General features: G+C 45.3%; 1 protein-coding gene across 6 annotated transcripts in view; it reads left to right on the top strand.

Moving 5' to 3' along the window:
- The window catches only part of PEMT (phosphatidylethanolamine N-methyltransferase), a 31569-nt gene that overhangs the window by 5645 nt on the left and 4775 nt on the right, over positions 1-21149 (top strand). For 3 of the 6 annotated variants that reach the window (XR_014027745.1, XR_014027746.1, XM_081337814.1), the window contains exons 3-6: positions 2496-2611; positions 7626-7771; positions 12420-12531; positions 19491-19565. Coding sequence is in view for 3 of the 6 variants with exons in the window: in XM_081337814.1 (XP_081193940.1) it covers positions 2496-2611; positions 7626-7771; positions 12420-12531; positions 19491-19565 (449 nt within the window). In the remaining 3 variants the exon portion in view is untranslated. The remainder of the gene's footprint in view (positions 1-2495; positions 2612-7625; positions 7772-12419; positions 12532-19490; positions 19566-21149) is intronic. The other 3 variants (XR_014027744.1, XM_081337816.1, XM_081337815.1) reach the window with 1 other exon arrangement.

Here is a 21149-nt window from a genome sequence, read left to right on the forward strand (position 1 = left end):
AGCGTGTTGTGTCCAAAATGGATGAAAATCAAGCCTGGTTTTTCTCTTAAAGTACACAATTTCAGCTCTGTTTTTTTTAAAAAAGTATTCCATACCTGCTGCCTTATGGGCAGGGAACCCTCTGGGTGTTAGTCCCTCCCGCTGCGCCCAGGGCTAGGCTGTTTCGGTGAGTTTCCAGGAGTGGCGCAAAGTTTAAGAGCCCTCAAGTGTAAATCCGTACCAAGAAGAGCGAGGACTTGACCCTTCCTTCCTTCCTTCCTTCCTTCCTTCCTTCCTTCCTTCCTTCCTTCCTTCCTTCCTTCCTTCCTTCCTTCCTTTCTTTCTTTCTTTCTTTCTTTCTTTCTTTCTTTCTTTCTTTCTTTCTTTCTTTCTTTCTTTCTTTCTTTCTCTTTCTTTTTTTTTAAAGTTAAAACCTTGATACTGTTTGGAAGCAGAATCCTGCCTCTGTGCTCCCTTTGGGAGCTGAGCTGCTCTTTTGGCAAGCATCATCATCTTCACAAGACCCGAAATGCCCCTTTGCCAATCCTGCAGCATCTTTTGGGGGATAATTCTAGCAAAAGGAGAAACTTGTTCTGGGGAAAACTCCCGCAGCTGCACTTTCTCCCCAGAGAAAGTTCACGCCATGCAGCAAGTCATGGCATGAACTTGGCTAGCAGTTAGCAGCAAGTCTGAATCTTGTTTAAGCTGTCTAATTAATGTGGGGCTAATGGGGGGGGTTGTTTCATGGACAATCGCCCAGCGTTCCCTCACTGTGGAGACACCTTGAATGTTCCAGCGCCATCCAGCCACACGTAGGGCAGCTCCTAAAGAAGCTCATTAGATTTTGCATGCAAATAGGCTTCTCTTAATTGCTGGCTTGCACAAAGTAATTAGCAGGGTGTTCTCCCTCCCCTCTCTTTTGTTCTGTTCTCCTGCTTTGCAAGCTGCTTCTGCCGTCCTTCTCTACCCTTCCTTGCAATTTCCGCTAGGATTAAAGTCATCTCTCCACCTCCCTTTTCCCCCCTTCTCTTCTTTCCCTTCTCTGTCCTTCCTTCCTTCCTTCCTTCCTTCCTTCCTTCCTTCCTTCCTTCCTTCCTTCCTTTCTTTCTCTTTCATTCATTTCATTTTTTTCTCTCTTTTTCTGTCTGTTTTTCTTTCTTTCTTTCTTTCTTTCTTTCTTTCTTTCTTTCTTTCTTTCTTTCTTTCTTTCTTTCTTTCTCTGGACTCAGCGATCAGGAAATCACATGCAAGCATCTACAGAAGCATCACGGTTGCTAGGATCACATTGTCCCCGATAGGAGTGGTACCTGGGGGCACCTGAGGACTCTTATCAGAAAGAAATACCCTCCTCCCTGCTGTATATTTGCGGTAAGCTGGAGATAAAAATGGAACAGCATAAAATAGAAGCAAAGCCGGGTTTCAAACGGAGGTTGGTCCCCATTAAAATGCAATGCCTTTGAAAAAAAATCCATCCAGCTGGATGAGCAGAAACTGTATATCTCTGCCTGGGAACAAACACTCCATATGGATGAATGGCCAGGCTGGTGGGTGCCATCTCCAGCCTGTTCAGAATGATACCGGTAGGCAGATTGGCCAAGAATGACAGTGAGGAGCATCGTGGTTTGACTGAGCAAAAATGCATCGCAGCCTTTGCACTGTTATAAATGAGACGTGCCCAGGACAGGTCAAAGGGACAAGACTTGACCCTGTCCTCTGGCCAGTACAGCCCTTGACTTACGAACACAGATGAGTCCAACGTTTCTGTTGCTAAGCCAGGGAGTTAAGTGTGTTTTGCCCCATTTTCCAACCTTTCTCATCTCCGTCAGTAAGTGAATCCCTGCAGCTGTTAAGTTAGTCACACAGTTGTTAGGTGAGTCTGGCTTCCCTATTGACTTTGCATGTCAGAAGGTCGCAAAAGGGGGTCCCGTGACCCCCCCAGGGGACACTGCAAGCGTCATAAATGTGAGCTAGTTGCCAAGCATCCGAATTCTGATCACGGGGATGCTGCAACGGTCATAAGTGTGAAAAACGGTCCTAAGTCTCTTTTTCAGTACTGTTGTGACTTCAAACGGTCCCTAAAAGAACGGTAGTAAGTCAAGGTCTACCTGCATCCCACTGAATTTGATTTCCTGCCTCTTTTTTCTCCAAAATCTTTATGAAATTAAGGAGACGAACTGATCCGCCAATGTTTGTCATCTAACAATACGCGGTTGTTCGTCTCTTGTCCAGCATTTTTGGGAAAGGCTGTGGAAATTCTGAATCAGTGTTTAGAGTCAGTTGAAGAAAGGTCTATCAATCAAAATTAAACTCCAGGCCGAAGAGAGATACTATTGATTAACAGAATTACTAATCCACCGATGAGGCTGTTATTTCCTGTCAGACGATGACATTAGTAATTTGGGATCTTTCCCAGCATCTCTTTCCTTGCAGAGACCTTGGATGCTGCAAAAGGGCTTCGTTATGTGGTCATTTGGCCAGCTGGTTCTTTGAACTTTTTAAAAATTTTGTCTGTTCAGGTTGCAAGATGGGAGTACACAACCCGGTCACTCACACGCATCTTCCGTTCTCCTTACACAGCCTGTTCCTTCCTGGGAGTTGTCATCATCTTGCTCAACTTTCTGCGGAGTCACTGGTGAGTCTCACCTTTCGGGGTGTTTGATGGGCCTTTGGCAAAAGTTGGGGGTCTCAAAGCATCTCCTTCAAACAGTTGTGTGGCTTCCTCCCCAAAACTTGTAAAGATAGAAGGAGAGTTCCATGCTCATGTGCAGATGTCTGTTTGGAAAGCGACAGAGAAATTGAGATGGTTTAATGTTTCTTGAAGCCAGTTGCTTGGCCTCTTTGCTGGAGGAAAAGAATTGCCTTTCCTGAGCTGTGGGGAGCTCCTTGTCGAGATGACTGTAAGAAGTTTACGCATGATCTGGGATTTAGGTCTGAAGGGGGAAACTGTAGCGTCTGATGGAGTCCAACTCTAGGAAGAGAAGTTCATCTAAGGAAGAAACACCAAATAGCTCAAGTAAAACATTCAAAAATCCATATAAAAGTCAAGGCAATTGTCAGCAGGACCTTGGACAGCTCTAAGAAAATTCTCCTGTCTTCTACCTTCGGTTTTGACTAGATTTGTATTCTGAAGCTCAAAGTGCCTACAAAACATCCATCCTCCAGTTTGTCCCATCTACAGGCTTGTGATGTAGGTTGGGTTGAATGTGACCTGCCCCAAGTCCCCCAGTGAGCTTCCATCACTGAGGGTGGATTTTAACCTGGTCTCTCCTAGGCCAACATCAACATAGGGTCATGCCGTATCTGTCGGAACTGAAGCCCATTGGGTTAGTGCCTTTCTACCTATGGGCATGAGTAGATTGGTCCACTTGGCTTTACAGCTTTTGATGGCCACAAAGGTGGGGAGATGGATGATGCTGGAGGTCCTCCTCTTGAAGAATCAAACAGAAACCATCTCCAGCTAAAAATCACCATTCTAGTCCACCTTCATCTGTTGAAGGAGGTCTCCAAATGTCAGCTGGATTAAGACTTGTTTGGGGACTCAAGGCTCTGGTCTCATTTGAGGCAGCATCCTCAGCTTGATGCTCTCCAAACCACCATGGGATTGTAATCAAACTCGACAGAATGGCACCAGGCTGAGGTAAATCATTCCCTATTCTTCCTATCCCTTGTGGGTTTACCTGATCGCTAGGTACTGCAAGGAGGTGTCTCAGTCCAGCATCTTTCCTCCATTTTTAAGAAGGAAATAAAAACACGGTGGCTGCCCAGTTTCGTTTTCAGGGTTAGCGAATCTTCATGTTTACAGAAGCACCACGGATTATCTGTGCATTTAACTCTCAGGTCATTTCAACTCTCTTATCTCGGATAAGGCAAGATAATGCTCTCTCTCTCTACTCAGATCTGCTCGGTAATCCAGTTTGAATGATGTACTGTACATTATGATAATGTGTCCTTAGATGTTCTCGTTGCAAGGAAGGTAACCTAAGCAGGCGGGTTGACTTTCCGAAAGCTTTCTCCATATCCACAACAGCTCCAAAGGTTTGATCACTCTGCCCTGGATTCAAGGCTGAGGGGGATACAGAATTAAATCCAGAGTGTGGGCCAGCTGATTCTCAATCCCCCCTCAACCCTCTGGGACCATGAATACTCCATGGGAGCAAGGAAGAGGGCACAAAATCCTGCTTTTAAGACTTGAGCTTGGTGACGGCAATGGGAATCTCAGAATAAGCTGACTTTGTAATAATGCCGCTTGGGTGTGTGTGTGTGAAAGCCCTAATAAGCAGGCATATACATAGAATGAAGGCTACTGCTAAGCTTGTAAGCCGCCCTGAGTCTTCGGAGAAGGGCGGGATATAAATGGAATTAAAATAAATAAAATAAATAAAATAAATAAATAAACTGTTTTTGCGTGTTTGAAGGTTTTACAATCTTCCTTGGGCAACAGTCACGAGCCAGAATAAATGATGTACGAGAAGACATTTTTTAAAAACTTCTATAAAAGTTGAAAACAAATTGCAACCTTTCTGCCCTCCCCCTACAATCAGTCTGCTGATGACTACCGTGTCTGCTTCAATGATAGCTACAAAAAACATTGTAAAATCATGCCGCTCACATGGGTGACTCACTTTATGGCCCTAATGGGCAGGCTGCATTGTGCTCATAAGTTGAAGACAAGTATGCTTTCTTTGAACTTCAAAAAGCAGATATCCAAGTGCATGGCGCAAAGAATCCATCTATTTAGCCCAGCAGCTCTTTAGTGGGAGTTCCTGGAAGTGAAGATGGTGAATTTTCCAGTAAAGCTCTTCAGGAACGATGTCCCTCGCCTTCAGGCAGAGCTCAGCCAAGCTCCCAAACTCAATTATTAGCTCCAAAGGGTCACTCAAACCACACAGTATTTAACTGACTGTGAGTTGTGTCTAAGAACAGTGGTTCTTTCTCCCAAAAGTAGATTCCGAACAGTGTTCAAGGGCAGCCCCACAGTACAGTACAGTAGTCTGGCCACAGATAATAGGAATTCTTAGATCTCTACTCAGCAGGAGTTTGGTTGACTTGAGTGGTAAAAGAGGAATGTAACTTACAGGATTTTAAGCGTGGTTGTCTGGTTGGGGTTCTCTTCATCCTCTTACCAAAATGGGTACACTTAAAATTGCATGCCTTTGTACTAATGCTAGGCACACGTGTTGCTTCCAAGCAGCCCTCCTTCCATCCCTCTGATTTAACGGTGCATGAAGTCAGCAGAGGAAGACAGCCGTCTGTAAACCAGGTTTATATCAAGTGCGAACCAAGGTTGATTGATCCATCACTCCGAGTAGGATTCTAACAGATGCCCTGAACCTGATTGACTCCAGATGCCAAGCCTATGACATTAACTTAAGAAATCATCATTGGCCAGAGATATGAATGCTTGAAAGATTTATTTATCAATAGTGAGGGCGACCAGGTAACAGGGTGGACCTCCCAGTTCACGTGTTAGGCAAACAAAACTCTGTTTAGGAAACCATCAATCTTGGCTCCAGGACAAGATGGTCCATTAGCATGAACAAACACTTTTGGCAAGCATGAAAACACAGGTAGATCAACTAGGGTCGCTAATGGAAACCGCATCCTTGTTTGCAGAAGACGCCAACCACGAGCAAGCACGGGACCCAGAGTGGAAGGAAGACGGTGTGCGCCTAGCCCAGGGGTCGGCAACCTCGGCTCTTTTATGACTTGTGGACTTCAACTCCCAGAATTCCTGAGCCAGCTATGCTGGCTCAGGAATTCTGGGAGTTGAAGTCCACGAGTCATAAAAGAGCCGAGGTTGCCGACCCCTGGCCTAGCCAGACTTGGCCAGGGGGGCCAAAGCTCCATGGCTGTTTTCAGCAGTGCAGCAGGTTTTCAAGTGGTCATTTAATCCACTCTGTCACCGTTGATTAATCAGCCCAGGGGCCGATTCGAAAGCGTGGGAAGGAAAAGAAAAGCAGCGGACACCTCGCGAAGCCGGTGTGTTGGCAGAATTGGGGCACTAGAAACGATGCCTTCTCTCCAAATGCCGCATTGTAGCTTTCCTAGTAGAAGCCCAAGTGATTTTGTAGTATCATGTTTCTCCTTTCTCTTCTGTCAGACATTTGTTTCATACGCCAAGCGAAATAGGTTGGAGTCCGAGAAAAATTAAGTGGCAGTCCGTAGCTCTGATACATACCTTTAGTGAAAGAAATAGGGAACCAAGAAAAATGAAAATTATGGGAAAATAAGGGAGGAAAAGGGGAAGAGAGAAAAATGTAGGGTAGAGGAGAAAAAGCAAAAAAATGAACATTGATTTCCGACTCCTTTTGCTGCAGTAAAATAAGGCAGTAACATGAAAACTTTTTACTTTTATATAATAATATATACTAGCCATTTCTGTAACAGCAGACCTGTCTAATCAGCAAAACCCAAAATCAGAAATAGGAAAGTCATTATGAAAGAATTCTGCTGACTGCTGTGTATTAAATGCAAGACCCGTTTATAGTGAGATCAAATTCAATTCTGCACCGTTTCTTCCCGGACTGGAAGTTTTTCAGAGAGGGAAACTGCCAGAGGCGGTTTCTGCCTGTTTCTTGGGATTTTTATTTATTTATTTATTTTATTTTAATTCCATTTATATGCCGCCCTTCTCTGAAGACTCAGGGCGGCTTACAAGCTTAGCAGTAGCCTTCATTCTATGTATATGCCTGCTTATTAGGGCTTTCACACACACACCCCAAGCGGCATTATTACAAAGTCAGCTTAATTGCCCCCAACAATCTGGGTCCTCATTTTACCTACCTGGGAAGGATGGAAGGCTGAGTCAACCTTGAGCCTGGTGGGATGCGAACCTGCACTAATTGCAGGCAGCCGGTGTTCCTTAAGGAGGCATTAGCCCACTGCTCCACCAAGGGATGGGTTTGGGGCTGTTTGCTTCTCATCCCCCAGCCACCAAAAAACCCCACCTCACGTGTCCTTTCATCCAATATTTGTTTTCCTTCCAGTCCAGGGATGGGATAAGTGCAGCACGAACACCTGAGTTTGGTGTTAGTGCCAGTCTGTTGCACTTGGAGAGGGAGAGACAGAAAGAAAACAAGCCATTTGCACCTCAGCAAACTAAAACAGGGCAGGAAATTGAGTTTTCTGTTTGCCAAAGCAAAGATGCTCCTTCTTAAAAAAAAAAGCTTCTTCTGGACTTTTTGCTGAAAAAAAAGAGAAAAATGAACAATTTATGGGACTGCTTATGGAAAGATGGAAATTATGATGTAAGCTTAGAGAGAAAGGGTAACATTTGAGTGCTTTTATAACCACTATCAAAAAGATTGGAAGACTTCCTTCCTTCCTTCCTTCCTTCCTTCCTTCCTTCCTTCCTTCCTTCCTTCCTTCCTTCCTTCCTTCCTTCCTTCTTTCTTTCTTTCTTTCTTTCTTTCTTTCTTTCTTTCTTTCTTTCTTTCTTTCTTCTAGTTCTATTTCCTTTCTTACTTATTGACTCTTCTAACTTTCTTTGTTTCCTTTCTAATATTTCTATTGTTTTTGTCTTGTTAAAAAGTCTTTCAAAGAAAATTTTAGGCACACAAAGTGTTTGTAATTAGCAGAGTCTCCTTTCCTTCGGCCTGCACCACCTTAGGAAAGCTTCACCAATCTTTCTTTTTCATCTCTTGCAGCTTTGGAGAAGCGATGAAGAGTCAGCCCAAGCTGCCACTGCTGGATTGTCTTTTGGTGTACTATGCCAGTGTCACTCTCGTGGCAGTGGGTGTCCTCTTGGTGATCTCCAGCTTCCTCGCCCTGGGGTTTATCGGGACATTTTTAGGTAAGGTCAACTTGATCATAGCTTGATGCCAACTTTCTCCAACAAGGTTCTCCTAGATGGTTACAAACAGACAGACAACATTCTCCAAGTTGCCCCAGGTTAAAGCTGGTTAACAATGGGGGCCTCTATAGGGCAGGTCCAAGATATCAAAATGGCAGCTCCTTTGTCCCGGATGGCTGTGCACCCATAGATTGGATACACCACAATTTCTCCCTCTTTCTTATTCCTGTTTCTGCTGCAATATATGGCACGGTGGTTAGAAGGCCGTATTGCAGCCTAATTCTGCTCACGGCCAGCAGTTCGATCCTGACTGGTTGAAGGTTGACTCAGCCTTCCATCCTTCTGAGGTCGGTGAAATGAGGACCCAGATTGTTGGGGGTGAGGGTGGGGGGCAAAATGCTGACTCTGTAAACTGCTCAGAGAGGGCTGTAAAGCACTGTGAAGCAGTATATAAGTATGTAAGTGCTATTGCTTAGCTTTTCAGGATCCACCCAGGTCTGTCTGGTGTTCTGCAAGTGGGGAGTACACCACATTCTGGCCACAAAAGTATCCCCCTCCCCATTTTGCTTTGCAATTGCTAGACAAAGAGTTGGCTCTGTTTAAATCTGCAATTCGGGACAGTGTGTTTAAATAATCAGATGGTTATTTTCCTGGCCCCTCCAATGTAGGCTACGGGTTTAGATTGGCACAGAGTGATTCACATTTGCTGAACAACGGCTCGGTGGCTTTCCCATTTCCTGCACAGTAGGGGGCAGTTTTTCCATAGTCGAGGACTCATACTTGGCTGGCCCATTTACTTCCTTTGTGTCTGTGCTTATGAGCATGTAAGCAGCCAGAGGACTGCTTGACCGACATTTTAATCCAAAATCCGGGCCATAGTGGACAGGGGGGCTATAGCCATCCCTCGAATCGTAGTGTTCAGCACCTCACTTTTTTGGGGGACAGTTAATTTCTTGATTTCCCATGGGGTTGTATTCTTTAACGTCGTGAGAAAGGAACATGTCTCTTGTGTGGATGCAGTTCTCTTCAAGTTGTGTTGTTCTTCATCGCTTATGAATTCAGTCCAGTAAGATTTATGTCACAGTGACTTAACTAACTTCCGGTATGAGATAGAGAAGGAAGAGAAGGTTCATCCCCTGGAGGGGACTGAACAGAGGAGGAGACTGCTTTGTACAGTGCCCCACATTTCCTCTTGAGGGATCGTAATGGCTGCCTCAGACTATGGGCGATTTCAGGGTTTCTCAACCTTGGCAACTTTAAGTTGCGCGGGCTTCAGTTTCCAGAATTCCTCAGCCGGCATGCCTGAACTTCAACTCCCAGAATTCCCAGACAACTTGCTGGCTGAGGAATTCTGGGAGTTGAATTCCACAAGTCTTAAAGTTGCCAAGGTTGGGGACCTCTGTTCTAGGATGCCTTAACCTGGACCACACCAGAAGCTCTTGGACCTTGACCTTGTCTCCAGGAGTGTCCGTTAAGGGCTAACTGCTCTGCATCTGGCTTGTCTTCTGCTAAGGCATCCAAGTGATGTCCGCCATGACATTCCGTGACAGGAAGTTCCAGTGTGGCAAAGCTTACTTGGGAACACTTGAGGCCATCTGACTGTGTGCCTCAGAATTGTCAACCACTGCTTCTCTTTCCCAACCCTGGACCGTTTTTGGTGCATTCTGGATCAGGATCTCACCACCAAGAAGGAATCAATCAACCTGTTATTTGGTATGGATTTACTGTTGACCCAAACTCCTAGGGGGTGAAATGGCCCCATACCGACATCCTAGTGGTGGGAAATAAAATTATTTTCCTCAGCAGAAACGATTTCTCTCTTGATTCTTCTCTCTCTGCCATGCCCTCTCACTTGCCCTTTTGCTTCTAATTGCAAGGATCTCCCCCTTTTTTTATCCCACCCAGATATCTCTACCTCTTCCCCATTTTATCTTGTTGATTGGCGATGAATTTCGACAAATTCACCAGCTTCCTCTGTGGCTTTTTAATTTGCCCTCCCATAAAAGGGGAAAGTAATTTTCCATCTGTCTCTTCCTCCAGATGGACCAACACAGCTGTGTGCAATTTGGAATTGAGGGAGTGGGGGGTGGGCAGAGACAACAGAGCTACAAAAGAACAACCCCCGGCACATACACACAAACACAAATCCATACTAGCTTTATTTTCTTGGCTTTTTTGTATTCCTCAATATAACTTCAGAAGAGCCATCTATTGCTAGGTTTTACTGGGGTTGGGAGGAGGAAAGGAGAGATGCAAGATTTGCAGTTCGTTCGGGGTGAAGGAGCCATTCCCAAAGCATGTTTGTGTAGAAAGTCATAATATTGTAGGGAGAAGAGAACCATTTCCCCATGATAAACAGGAATGATGTTGACTCCCTGGAGAGCAAATTGCCTTTGGCTCAGTGGATTGCATCTCTTCAGAAACTAGAAAGTTCCTACTACTTTAAAAAAAAAAGATGACCCTCGCTGTTTCGTTTTTCCCACCATTCAGACCAGATGATCTTCCTACATTCTTTAGGACTAGTTTGAAACGGCTGGAGACTTCAATCGATTCCATTCAGGGGAAAAAACAAATTCTGCCCCCCATTTTACAGCATGACCCATGGCTTTGTGTGTGAAGAGGAGTCCAGTTGGGAAGGAGATTTGCCTTCTGCCTCAGTCCACTGTCTCAATTCTTCTGTCCAGAAGGATTGTAAATTTGGAGGAAGAAGACCTGAAGACTTCTCCTCAGTTGGATGTCATGCTGAAAATAGAAGAATGTAAGCAGGGCCCTGCTGGATTGGACGTCTGGCCCATCTTGTCCAGCAGCCCATTCTCACAGGGGTCAGCTAGCTGCCTAAGAAGCCCACCAAACTCTCGGCAGATAGTCTTTGGGAGCGATCCTTCTCTCATCAAGGCTAAGCCCGGTTGATCCCTGGGACCTCCATGAATCGGTCCAACTCTTCTTTTGAAGCCAGCCAAGCTGGTAGCCAGCACCACTGAGAACCACCGGTCCAGTAGACCTTTCTCCAACAGTTGACCAACCAGCTGCTCAAGGAAGCCCACCAGTCTCTCAGCAGAGGGCCTTCAGAGGCCACCACTGTGGCCCTCAGAGCCAACGACCGTTGATCTCCAGGACTTCATGAATTGATCCAACCCTTTTAGAAGCCAGCCAAACTATAATGGTTCACGATGGGATCGTGAGTTCACAGATCCTCTGTCATCCAACACAGCAGAGGAGACAGGAGGGAGAGAGTCCACGTCCCTCAGCTGCGATGTATCACAGAGCCAGTTACCAGGCGTCTGAATTTTGATCATGTGACCAGCAACGGTCATTAAGTGTGAAAAACGGTCCCAAGTCCCTTTCTTCAGTGCTGTTGTAACAATTGAATGGTCGCTAAATGAACTGTGGTAAGTAGAGGACTTCCTGCACTGGCAAGCCTTAGGTCCTAGTTTTGTTTCCTCCCGCCTTGATTTGGGAGATGAAGGAAGTCCTGACCCCCTTTTGGGGCCGGCAGGGAAGGGGGAGGGGAGAGTCCGAGAGTCCTGTCAATCCATCTTTTCCAGAAAGCTGGGGCCCTGAAAAACATTCCTGGCCTTTTGAGCAAAATAAACATACAGGAATGCAACTGAATTACTTTTCAGGACAAAGGGAGCTTTGCGGCTTCTAAATTGCTTTTTTTTTAAAAAAATGTTTTTTTAAAATTTATGGCTCTCAGCATGAGTCATGTGAAATACAAACCAATTTATTTCACTCCTGGCCCCTCCTTGAACTACGGTTGACACTTCTTTACAAAAGCGGGCCCTTAATTGATAGTAACGACATGTTTCAAGCACCAGTGAGCAGAGTGCAAAAATTTATTATTAATCGGTACCTGGGTCAGATGGGCAATTTCCACAGCTTCCTACCATGTCGAAAAGCCATTTTGGAGCTCTCACGAATGAAAATACCCCACCTGGTAATTTTTTTTCCTTTTTTTCTCCCCTCCTGCCCTCCAGATGATTGCCAGAGGCAGCTTAGTGGGATAATGAGATGGCAAAAAAAAAATATATCCACCGGTGTGATTGTTCACCATTGCCTGACAATTTCTGCAGCCGGTTGAGTCACTCTGAGCTTTGTGTGGTTTGTAGGTTTGTGTATGGAGGTTCTCAGTCCTCCAGGTTGTCCCAAAGCTGCTTTTTCACGAGGCAAATGGACTTCCTTGTTTTTCTTTGAAGACGTTTCACTCTGAAGCTTCTTCAGCTGAAGAAGCTTCTTGGATGAGAAGCAAAACGTCTGCAGGGAAAAACAAAGCAAGTCCAGTGGCCTCGTGAAAAAGCACCTTTGGGATTTGTAGGTTTGTGTTAAGAGTCCCCCCCCCCCTGAAAAAAAAACCCAAACAAAAAAGGGAGACGTGCAAAGTTACTTCTGAGCAGCTTCCTTTACCATCCCTCATCTATAGACAGAAGTCTTGGTTCTGAACAACCTACAAATGGCCCAAACAGCAGGGATGGGAAAGGACCTCTGCAGTTTCCCTGCATTGGTAGGCTTCCGTGGTCAACCTTCTCCAGATCTTTGGGCTTGTGGGAATCGTCAATGCCAACCAAACTGCTGCAGGAAAAGGCCTCTGATCTGATCCAGCAAAGCGATTCCTTGGTTGACTCAACCGCTTGTCGTCTTTCCTTTCCAGGTGACTATTTTGGCATCCTGATGGAGGCGAAGGTGACCTCCTTCCCGTTCAACGTCATCGATAATCCTATGTACTGGGGTAGCACCTTCAACTATTTCGGATGGTCCCTCATGTAAGTCCTGTCTTCTTCTTCTCTGGCTTCTTTACCAGGCAAGGGTTTTGCAGCCTGGTGCAAAAGAGTCGTTTTTCCTTTCATTGATTTGCAGCCCCAGAGCCCTAAGGAAATGGAGTCATTGGCTGCTCCCTGTGTTGACGTAAAATACTTGGTTTTCTTGCTTTGAGGAGATGATGGCTTTCCCCATAAAACACCCCAAACCACAACGTAGGTGTTTGCCTTAACAGAATAACAGAGTTGAAAGGGACCTTGGAGGTCTTCTAGTCCAGCCCCCTGCTCAAGCAGGAGGGCCTATACTGTTTCAGACAAGTTACTGTCCAGTCTCTTCTTAAAAACCTCCAGTATTGCAGCATCCACAACTTCTGGAGGGAAGCCGTTCCACTGATTAATTGTTCTCACCGAAAATTCCTCCTTAATTCCAGGTTGCTTCTCTCCTTGATGAGTTTCCATCCGTTGCTTCTTGTCCTGCCTTCGGGCGCTTTGGAGAACAGCTTGACTCCCTCTTCTTTGGGGCAGCCCCTGAGATACTGGAAGGCTGCTATCATGTCACCCCTAGTCCTTCTTTTCATTAAATAGACATACCCAGCAACCTTTACTTATATGTTTTAGCCTCCACCCCCCTAATCATCTTTGTTGCTCTTCTTTGCACTCTTTCTAGAGTCTCAGCATCTATTTTAATATTGTGGTGACCAAAACCGGATGCAGCATTCCAAGTGTGGCCTTACCAAGGCCTTATAAAGAGGTCCTAATACTTCATGTGATCTTGATCCTTTCCCTCTGTTATCCCTCTGTTATCTCTTTCTCCTTCCCTAACACCCAAGCTTTGTCCCCTGGATGGAAATAGGCGCTGCAGACATGAGCACAAAGCCACCCATCCTTCGAAGGAGTAACTCGGCTACATATGAACGTTGGAATCTGTGCACTGATAGGATGAGGTCTTAGATCGGGAAGGAGATCACTAGAGATCCGCCCGACTTCAGTGGAGTGTGGGTCCGCACCCCTTGTCCAGCCAGGCTCCGGTGAGGCCGTGTGTTCCTCGGAGGTCTCAGAGAGAGTAAGTCAGGATAGTGGTGGAGCTTCAAAGCCCCAGACTGAATGACGCACTGACTTTTGCTCAGACACATCTCTGCCGTTTTAATTAGCCACTAAGTGAGTGCGGCGATGAGCTGGCAACGCTGCCGAATGGCTCTCCATAAAGTGGGGATGAAAAACAATCCTTGAGCCAAAGAAGCATCAGAGAGGAAGGCGGAGAGCTCTCTCTCAGCTCCTCAAGGAGAGGCATTTATGCGATGATGCAAAAGGCGCTCTTAACAGCCACTTCAGAAGTTGAACGAGGGCCAGAAATGGTCCAGGAGGACCACACCACAGTCTGCAAGCCGGCAGGTCTCCTAAGGAACTGGCATCCAGTTCTTCAGGCTCATCTTTTTCTTTTTCCTGGTCTGACCCTTGTGTTCTATGGCAACGGCATTCTCCTACCTGTCCTTAGGTGGCCATTTGAAGGACAATCGTCCCTGTTCCAAGATGGTTCTTCCAATTAAAAAAAAGGCAACTGTGCACATGCACAAGTACGCTAGGCTGCTAGGAGAGGAGTCTGCAAATCCTGTTACCTCGAGATGCCCATCAGGGTTGGCATGGATGGGGGGGGGGGTGTGTGGAAAAGTGAGCAGGCCACTGCACCACCCTCCCCACCCCCAATTTTTGAGAGAGCTTTTCAGGGAAGTTTGGGGAGATGAAATGGTCTTGTGGAGGAACTGCTAGAGTGAAGGCATTCGGTTTCCCCTCAGTTGCCCCAACCCTCTTGCAGATGTAAATATGGCCAACTCTTCTCTCACTCTCTTTCTTTCACACACACACGCATACACAAATATACACAAACACACAGTAGGGCAGACTTGAAGGGGCCTCAGAAGAGATATGAACCCTGTTATTCCAGCACCACTAGGCAAAATCCAATCAACTCTGCAGTAGCGTATCTTGGTTTGAATCCAGACTTAGAAAGGGCAAAATATATTTCTGGAACCAGCTTTTCCCCTCTTCCTGCAGAAAAGCTCGCCCTGGTGTCACAAGGGACACATGAGCCGACACCCTTGTTTAATCTTTCTCAGGATTAAACCCACCCCCTTTAAGCTGTCATCCCAAAGTCAGTCTTTGCAAACATTTTCCCACAGCCTGTGACATTTTTGTGCATTCTTTCCCCAGTGCTGTGCCCTTTCCACCAGGTTTCTTGTGAGCTGCTTCTTTTTCCAATGAAAAAGACATAGGCCGTCACGTCGGGAGAACTTGTGGAGTTTTCGTAGTGAACTTAAGCCTGGTGTGTGGATTGTTTGCAAAAAAAAAAATGAAATTAAAGCAGCTCACATTTTGATAGCAGCTAAACGGATGGCTTTCTATCCCTAGCCCTTCCCTCTGCTGATTCAGAGCGAGTGAAGTGCTGTGATTGTGTTATAAAAGAGGGCTGTCAGCCACACACTCCTCTGAGTGGCTACCTCATCGCCGTCTCCATGACATCCGAACACCAAGGCTATTTCCTTCCACTTCACGAGAACATTTTTTGCTATGACCTCATGAAAGGGACCAAGGGAACAGATCAAATTTCCTGGCCTTAAACTAAACGGCACCCAAGCTAATATTTAAAGGCCCAGCAATAAACATTTCCCCCCTCATAAATGTTGCAAACTTAGGACTGAACTAGAACTGACAATGGGATTATTTGCATCGACTGTCTTCCAGTTTGAAATAGCTCTAGCACGGTGAAAAAATAAATGTATTTGAGAAACACAACACTTCGGGGGGTGGGTGGAGGGTTAATGCTACTGGTTGTGTGTTATTTTAGGGGCTTTTACACAAAACAATGCATGAGACCAGGAAAAATTTAAAAACTTAAAAAACAGCTGTTTTCTGAATCCACCTGCATGTTTTTGGAAAATATAGTCAAACAAATATTTTAAAATTTGTTTGTTCCTGGTCAAACGTTCCTAAATAAACAGCATTTTAACTCTAGATCCTGGAAACTGAGGGCAAGATGCATAGACTTATTTGGCTGGCATTCTAATTTATATTGGCCAAATAAATCTGCAAATCCAAATGTAATTCTTTAAAAGACAAGTTAAAAGTTCTGCAATGAAAAAGTGCAGGAAAAAAAAACAAACCTGCAGACAAAAGAAGTCATACAAGAAAAATCCCCAAAGAAGTGAACTGAGGAAAAATGGGTTCCAACATGCTTAGATTTTCATGTGGATTGGAACAGATGAAGATATGGAAACATTATATGCAATTGTTGGATTGAGTGAGTTTTAGATTTGGAGCAATAAAAAACTAACTGGACTTCTGTAATTCCATCTCCCCAAAGAAGACCTGGTGGCACACTCACACCTGGAGGTTGCTCCTCCAGACCAGGAACCCCAGATGGCTTGGGGTGGGATTAGAGCTCCCTACAGGCTCACTATACAACCGGCAGAAATCTGGATCATATATCTGAAGGACCTACGGATGGGGCAGGCTGAGCCAAGGACCTCCAAAAATTGTAGAGGCCCTCAGCCTTCAGGACAGGTCCAAACTCCAGGTGCTGGACGTCCCATTGTCCAAAAGTTTGCTGTAGCAGGACAAGGAGGAGGAGGAGGAGGAGGAGGAAGAGGAGGAGGAGGAGGAGGAGGAGGAGGAGGAGAAAAAAAACTGGAGCAAGAAAAATGGAGAAGCTTTGCGTTCTTCTTCTTAGCCTCATAGGAAAGTCTGAGTGTCCTCTTTTACGCGGCCTTCCTGTTGACAGCTAATTCTTTGCCCATGAAGAAGAAAATCCATGTTTATTAAGGGGTCTGAAAATGAGCTCGCATATGGGGAGAAGCATGATTAAGGGCTAATGACTCAAATCTATTACAGAGCCGTATTCCAGAAGTTTAATTGAGGCTATTTTAATCTCTCTTCCCCTTGCTTTCCTTCCATCTTTCCCCTCAAGATGTTAGCTCCATAAGGTCCCCCGAATCGGTTTAGGCTGCACTCCAAAAGCAATCTCTTTAGAAGGAGAGAAGACTGGCTCTTCAAGTCCTCCTTATATCATCTCCCTGGACTCAAACTCAGTAATTCCACCAGAAGATCGAGGTACTTTCAGCTCCATGCAGAGATGAGGTCAGTCTGAGGTTCCACCAAGGCTTGCTAGAAGCTCTTTTGTTGTGTGCGAGAGACAGTAGGTGCTGGAGAAACAAAAACTGGCTATGACTCCACGTTTGACAGAATAACAGAGTTGGAAGGGACCTTGGAGGTCTTCTAGTCCAACCCCCTGCTCAAGCAGGAGACTCTAGACCACTTCAGACAACAGACAATGGACTCTTCTTAAAAATCTCCAGTGCTGGAGCACCCACAATGCTCTTTAGCCTCAATGCTCTTTCAAAGCTTGGCAGGATTGCCATGAATGAGGTAAACTCAAGGCTAGAAGAAATCCTGATCTACCCTATTTATTGAAGAGCATTAAGAAGCCATAATAAAAGAATTCCAAAGCCTGCTGGATGTTTCAAGAGAAGGATGTCTTTATGGAATCCATATTTTTGTACTTTTTTCCTTCCCCACCAGGTGCAGAGGATAGCCCACCTGTCTTACAGGGGATCTCTGTTTTCCACCTGTCCTTTGTTTTTGTAGTACTCAGGTTTACTGTCTGGCTATTCGTCTCTAACGTTTATGCAAGTCTCACAGCTGGGGCATCATTACAGGTTCCCCAATAGATGTTTGGTGACCCCTTTTTCTTTGGGGCTGTTTTCATAACTTGGCAGTTGAATGAAGTCATCTTTGAGTCCCCTATCCATTTTGTGGCTCAAGAATTTTTGAAAATCTCAGTTATCCGTTGGCTTCTTGGGAGAGATGGATCCCCTTGGCTCAATTGACAGACGGAGCAGGAAATGGATCTTTAATCCCCAGCCTTGTATTTGAACCAGGCTTTGCTTAGACGAGTTGTTGACTGATTCTGTTTTCGCTCAATAAAGGTAGGCTATCTGATCTTCATTCCCTGGTGTTTAAATGTTCTCTCTCTCAGCATTTCCCAGTGTGGCATCTGTGAGACTGGACACAGTTGCCCACACTCACCGAGCCCTCCGTAGCTTCTGCTTCGTCATGATCATTCACTTCTCCATTGGCCAGTGACCCATTTCTTCTCTAGCTAAGTCAACTCAGGTTAGAGGGGACCAAATTGATGAAGGTTTCTTCCCTACAAATCTCTCGAAGGGATTAAGGCAGAAACAGCATCATGAGTTGGTCCTGGCCGAAGAAAGGGGCAGATTACGCCAAAATTGTCAAAAGATTGTCTCGGGAAACTGGTTGATGCCTAGCTAGACTTTTGACTGCCTGCTCTAGGGTGTCAAATTGGGTAAGAACGCCTCACAAAGCTGCACCACTTTCCCACAAGGTTCTACAAATCCTACACAAGTAGCAATTTGGGGAATTAAAGATGAAGGGATTTGTTGAGTGCCCTGCCTCTGAGCAATGGTCTCTTTGCAGGTTAGATGGATTGAATGTATTTACTTCTGATCCATTGGCCATTGTCCTAGAGTTGGTTCAAAAGCTTTCACTTGAGATTTGGCCTTTGCACAGAAAACAGTAATCTAACTTAAGATATTTTGGGGCCAACTTTCTGAAAAACACCAAGGCCGTGTAGAAGAGTTCCAGAACAGCAATGCAGTCCCTTAAAGCATAAATAATTAAATCAGTGCTACCTATTAAACATCGGATGGAAAAAAAATCATTGCTGGGCATTTAGAAGGCCAAATTGAAGAGATGTGTCTGCTCTTCTTCCAAATTGCTAAGTGAGCTTGGAAAGGAGACCTGAAGAGGAGGGAAAGAGGCCAGGCCCCTGCCAGCTCACACTGTGACAAGGATTATACAATTTGAAAGCCAGACCTGAGCAGTTTACACGTTTGAAGTTGAATCTGGAGGATGTGGTGGCCCTCTAGAAGTCCTTCACCACTGTCTGGATTGTCTCAGCACTGCCAGAGGTTCAGTCAAGCCAACATCAGGAAGACCATCCAATTACCTCCTAAATGTGGGGTCCTTGGTGCTCTCCAAGCTTGGTTGTTCTCTTGCAGATGTGAAACATCTGCAAGAAAGCAACCAAGTTCAGGGAGCACCAAGGACCCCACGGTCTTCCTCCTTCTCCTCCGCTGCTCTGCAGATCCCACTCCCTTTTAGTACTGATGATGCTACCTAGTTGGGTCATGAAATGTCTGCAAGAAAGCAGGCAAGCTCAGAGAACACCAGGCACCCCACAGTTCAACCCTGAGCTACAAATATCCCGTTCCACTGGTCTTTGCTAAATGATCAGTCAACCCATCATTCCACACACTGATTATCATCTTTTCATCATTTTCCACCATAGAGGGACAGAGGTCTATAAAGCTTTGGAAGTTGGATTATAAAACAGTCTTGGCAGAATGTTGCCAGTAGGGCTAATTATTATGAAAAAAATAATTCTTGACCCATTCCATTGGGCTGTGGTCTTCATTCAGAGACTCATCTCAACCTGTTGAGTTTTTGGCAGTTTCTCATGCCTGTTCCAACCTTGGCCTACATTTTTGCCCTGGATTTGGGAAGATTTCTGCTCATTTGTGGCCACTCTCTGTCCCCTCCCCATCTTGTATAACCAACTTCTTTAGCTCTTAAGGAGCTGACATAATATCCCAGGGCTCCCTTGTAGCGCCCTCTCCAGTGAGCCAAATCACATTATTCAATACAGCCAAAGCAGCCGATGCCCACCCAGCCTCCAAGACTTGCTGGAGCTATTACTCAGTTAGGTCAGGGTAACTTTTTGTTTACATTGTTCAAAAAAGCCAGCAACATTTGACCAAGTAACCTAGTTTGCCTGCGGATGGGCAAGTTCCCAGGTATTGGGGGGAGAGGGACCTGAGTTTCTCTCTTGCTGACTCAGCCTTCTCTTGTCTTCCCAACTTTTCTTCTCTTCTTCTGCCTTTTCAAATCAGGAACGCCAGCCCAGTGGGTCTCGTCCTGACCCTGGTGGTGGCTCTCTGCTACACAATTGCTCTGCTCTACGAAGGGTGAGTTGCCTTTATGCGGGATGAAAAAAATAATGAGGCATGATTTCATTTCAGGGAATTGTGCTGAGAAAGGGGATTGTGTTGTTCCCCCCCCCCCGCCGCCCCTGTCCTCCCTGCGTTCAGTTAACCTACTTGCTGTGTTTTCCCAGCAGACTTAATATGGGCTGTGATTCAGAGCGGCAGTTTGGTATTGTCTACCCTGGTCATCAAATCTAGGATTGCTCTCCAGATGTTTTCACTGGCATTTTTCCATAATATTCAGCCTTGGACATGCAGGTTGGGGTTGATACAAATTGTAGTGGGGAACATCTTACTTAGAAAAGAGATTGTCGTCTTCTGCTTTCGGAATCTAGCTGAGAAGAAAGTCATTCTTAATTTGCCATTTCAGACCCTCCAACTCAGTATAGGTTCAGACCCATTTTTTGATTTTCTTCTTTGAAATGATAAACTTGTTTTGGGTCAACGAGGCTGAGGAATCCTAGACGTTTGGAGAATCAAGGCCATTCCAATGCTTACACCTGAGATTATTTTTCAGAGTTGGACCAACAGGTGGACCTGGGTTGGACCAACTTGGGGCTGATGTTTCATTCGGTCAGTTGAAACTCCTGATGGGAATAACCCACCACTGAGAACATATATAATGTACATAACAATGTGTGGTCCAACTTTTCCAAGAAACCTTGTGTTTTGCAAGTTTAATTGACATGATGAAATTTCCAGTACCCACACATATGTAGAATAAGCCTCTCCAGCTGTGTTAATTGTATGTTAGCAGTTATGAATATTTCCAGGTCATTCATTCAAAAGTGATTCACAAAAGGAAGGGGAGGTTTACCTTGGGTTCTTCTGAGGCACATGCAGGGCCTTGAGATGGCCACACTCTGTGCATTTCCTTGCATGCCGGCTAATTGCCAATCAACCTGAAGAGTGGAACAAGCATCTTCAAGGGCTGTGTCAATTGTGTCATTTACTGTGTACGTTCTAGGATGCTATAGATGATGTTCAACCCTGTTCAACCCTGAACGTGGGTTTAGTTCCACTATGGGTTCTGTCCTTTGATCAAGCTCAATTGATCAGTAACGTCTGTCTCACTGAGCAAAGGCCAAAGAGATTCACTGACATTGCTCAATAGCGGAACACTAGTCTAGTATGCCAAAACAACCCATTCCATACTGTTTCCAGCTGATAGTCCTTCTAACTTCCCAGGAACACCTGGTTCATCAAAAGAGATAGTTTTGGACAGGAAGCAGGTTCTCCTAGAAAGCAGTTGCTTAAAGGACAAATCCCAAAGGGGCTTTTTTTGAAAGGCAACTGGACTTTGTTTCTCCTTGAAGACCTTTCGCTTCTCACCCAAGAAGCGAAATGTCTTCAAGGAAAAAGAAAGTCCAGTGGCCTTCCCAAAAAGCACCTTTGGGACAGCCATGACCTGGATGACTGGGAATCTCCATAGATATTTAAAGAACAAAGGATGATTTTGTGTGGTTTTTTTTTATGGAAGAAGGGCCCAAGCATTCCCTCAAAGGGACCTCAGTAGAGAATGGAGAAAGAGATCTACTTTATACCTGGAGATCCACCACCCCACTC

The sequence above is a fragment of the Vipera berus genome (assembly GCF_964194415.1).
Source record: "Vipera berus genome assembly, chromosome: 13".
Lineage (NCBI taxonomy): Eukaryota > Metazoa > Chordata > Lepidosauria > Squamata > Viperidae > Vipera > Vipera berus.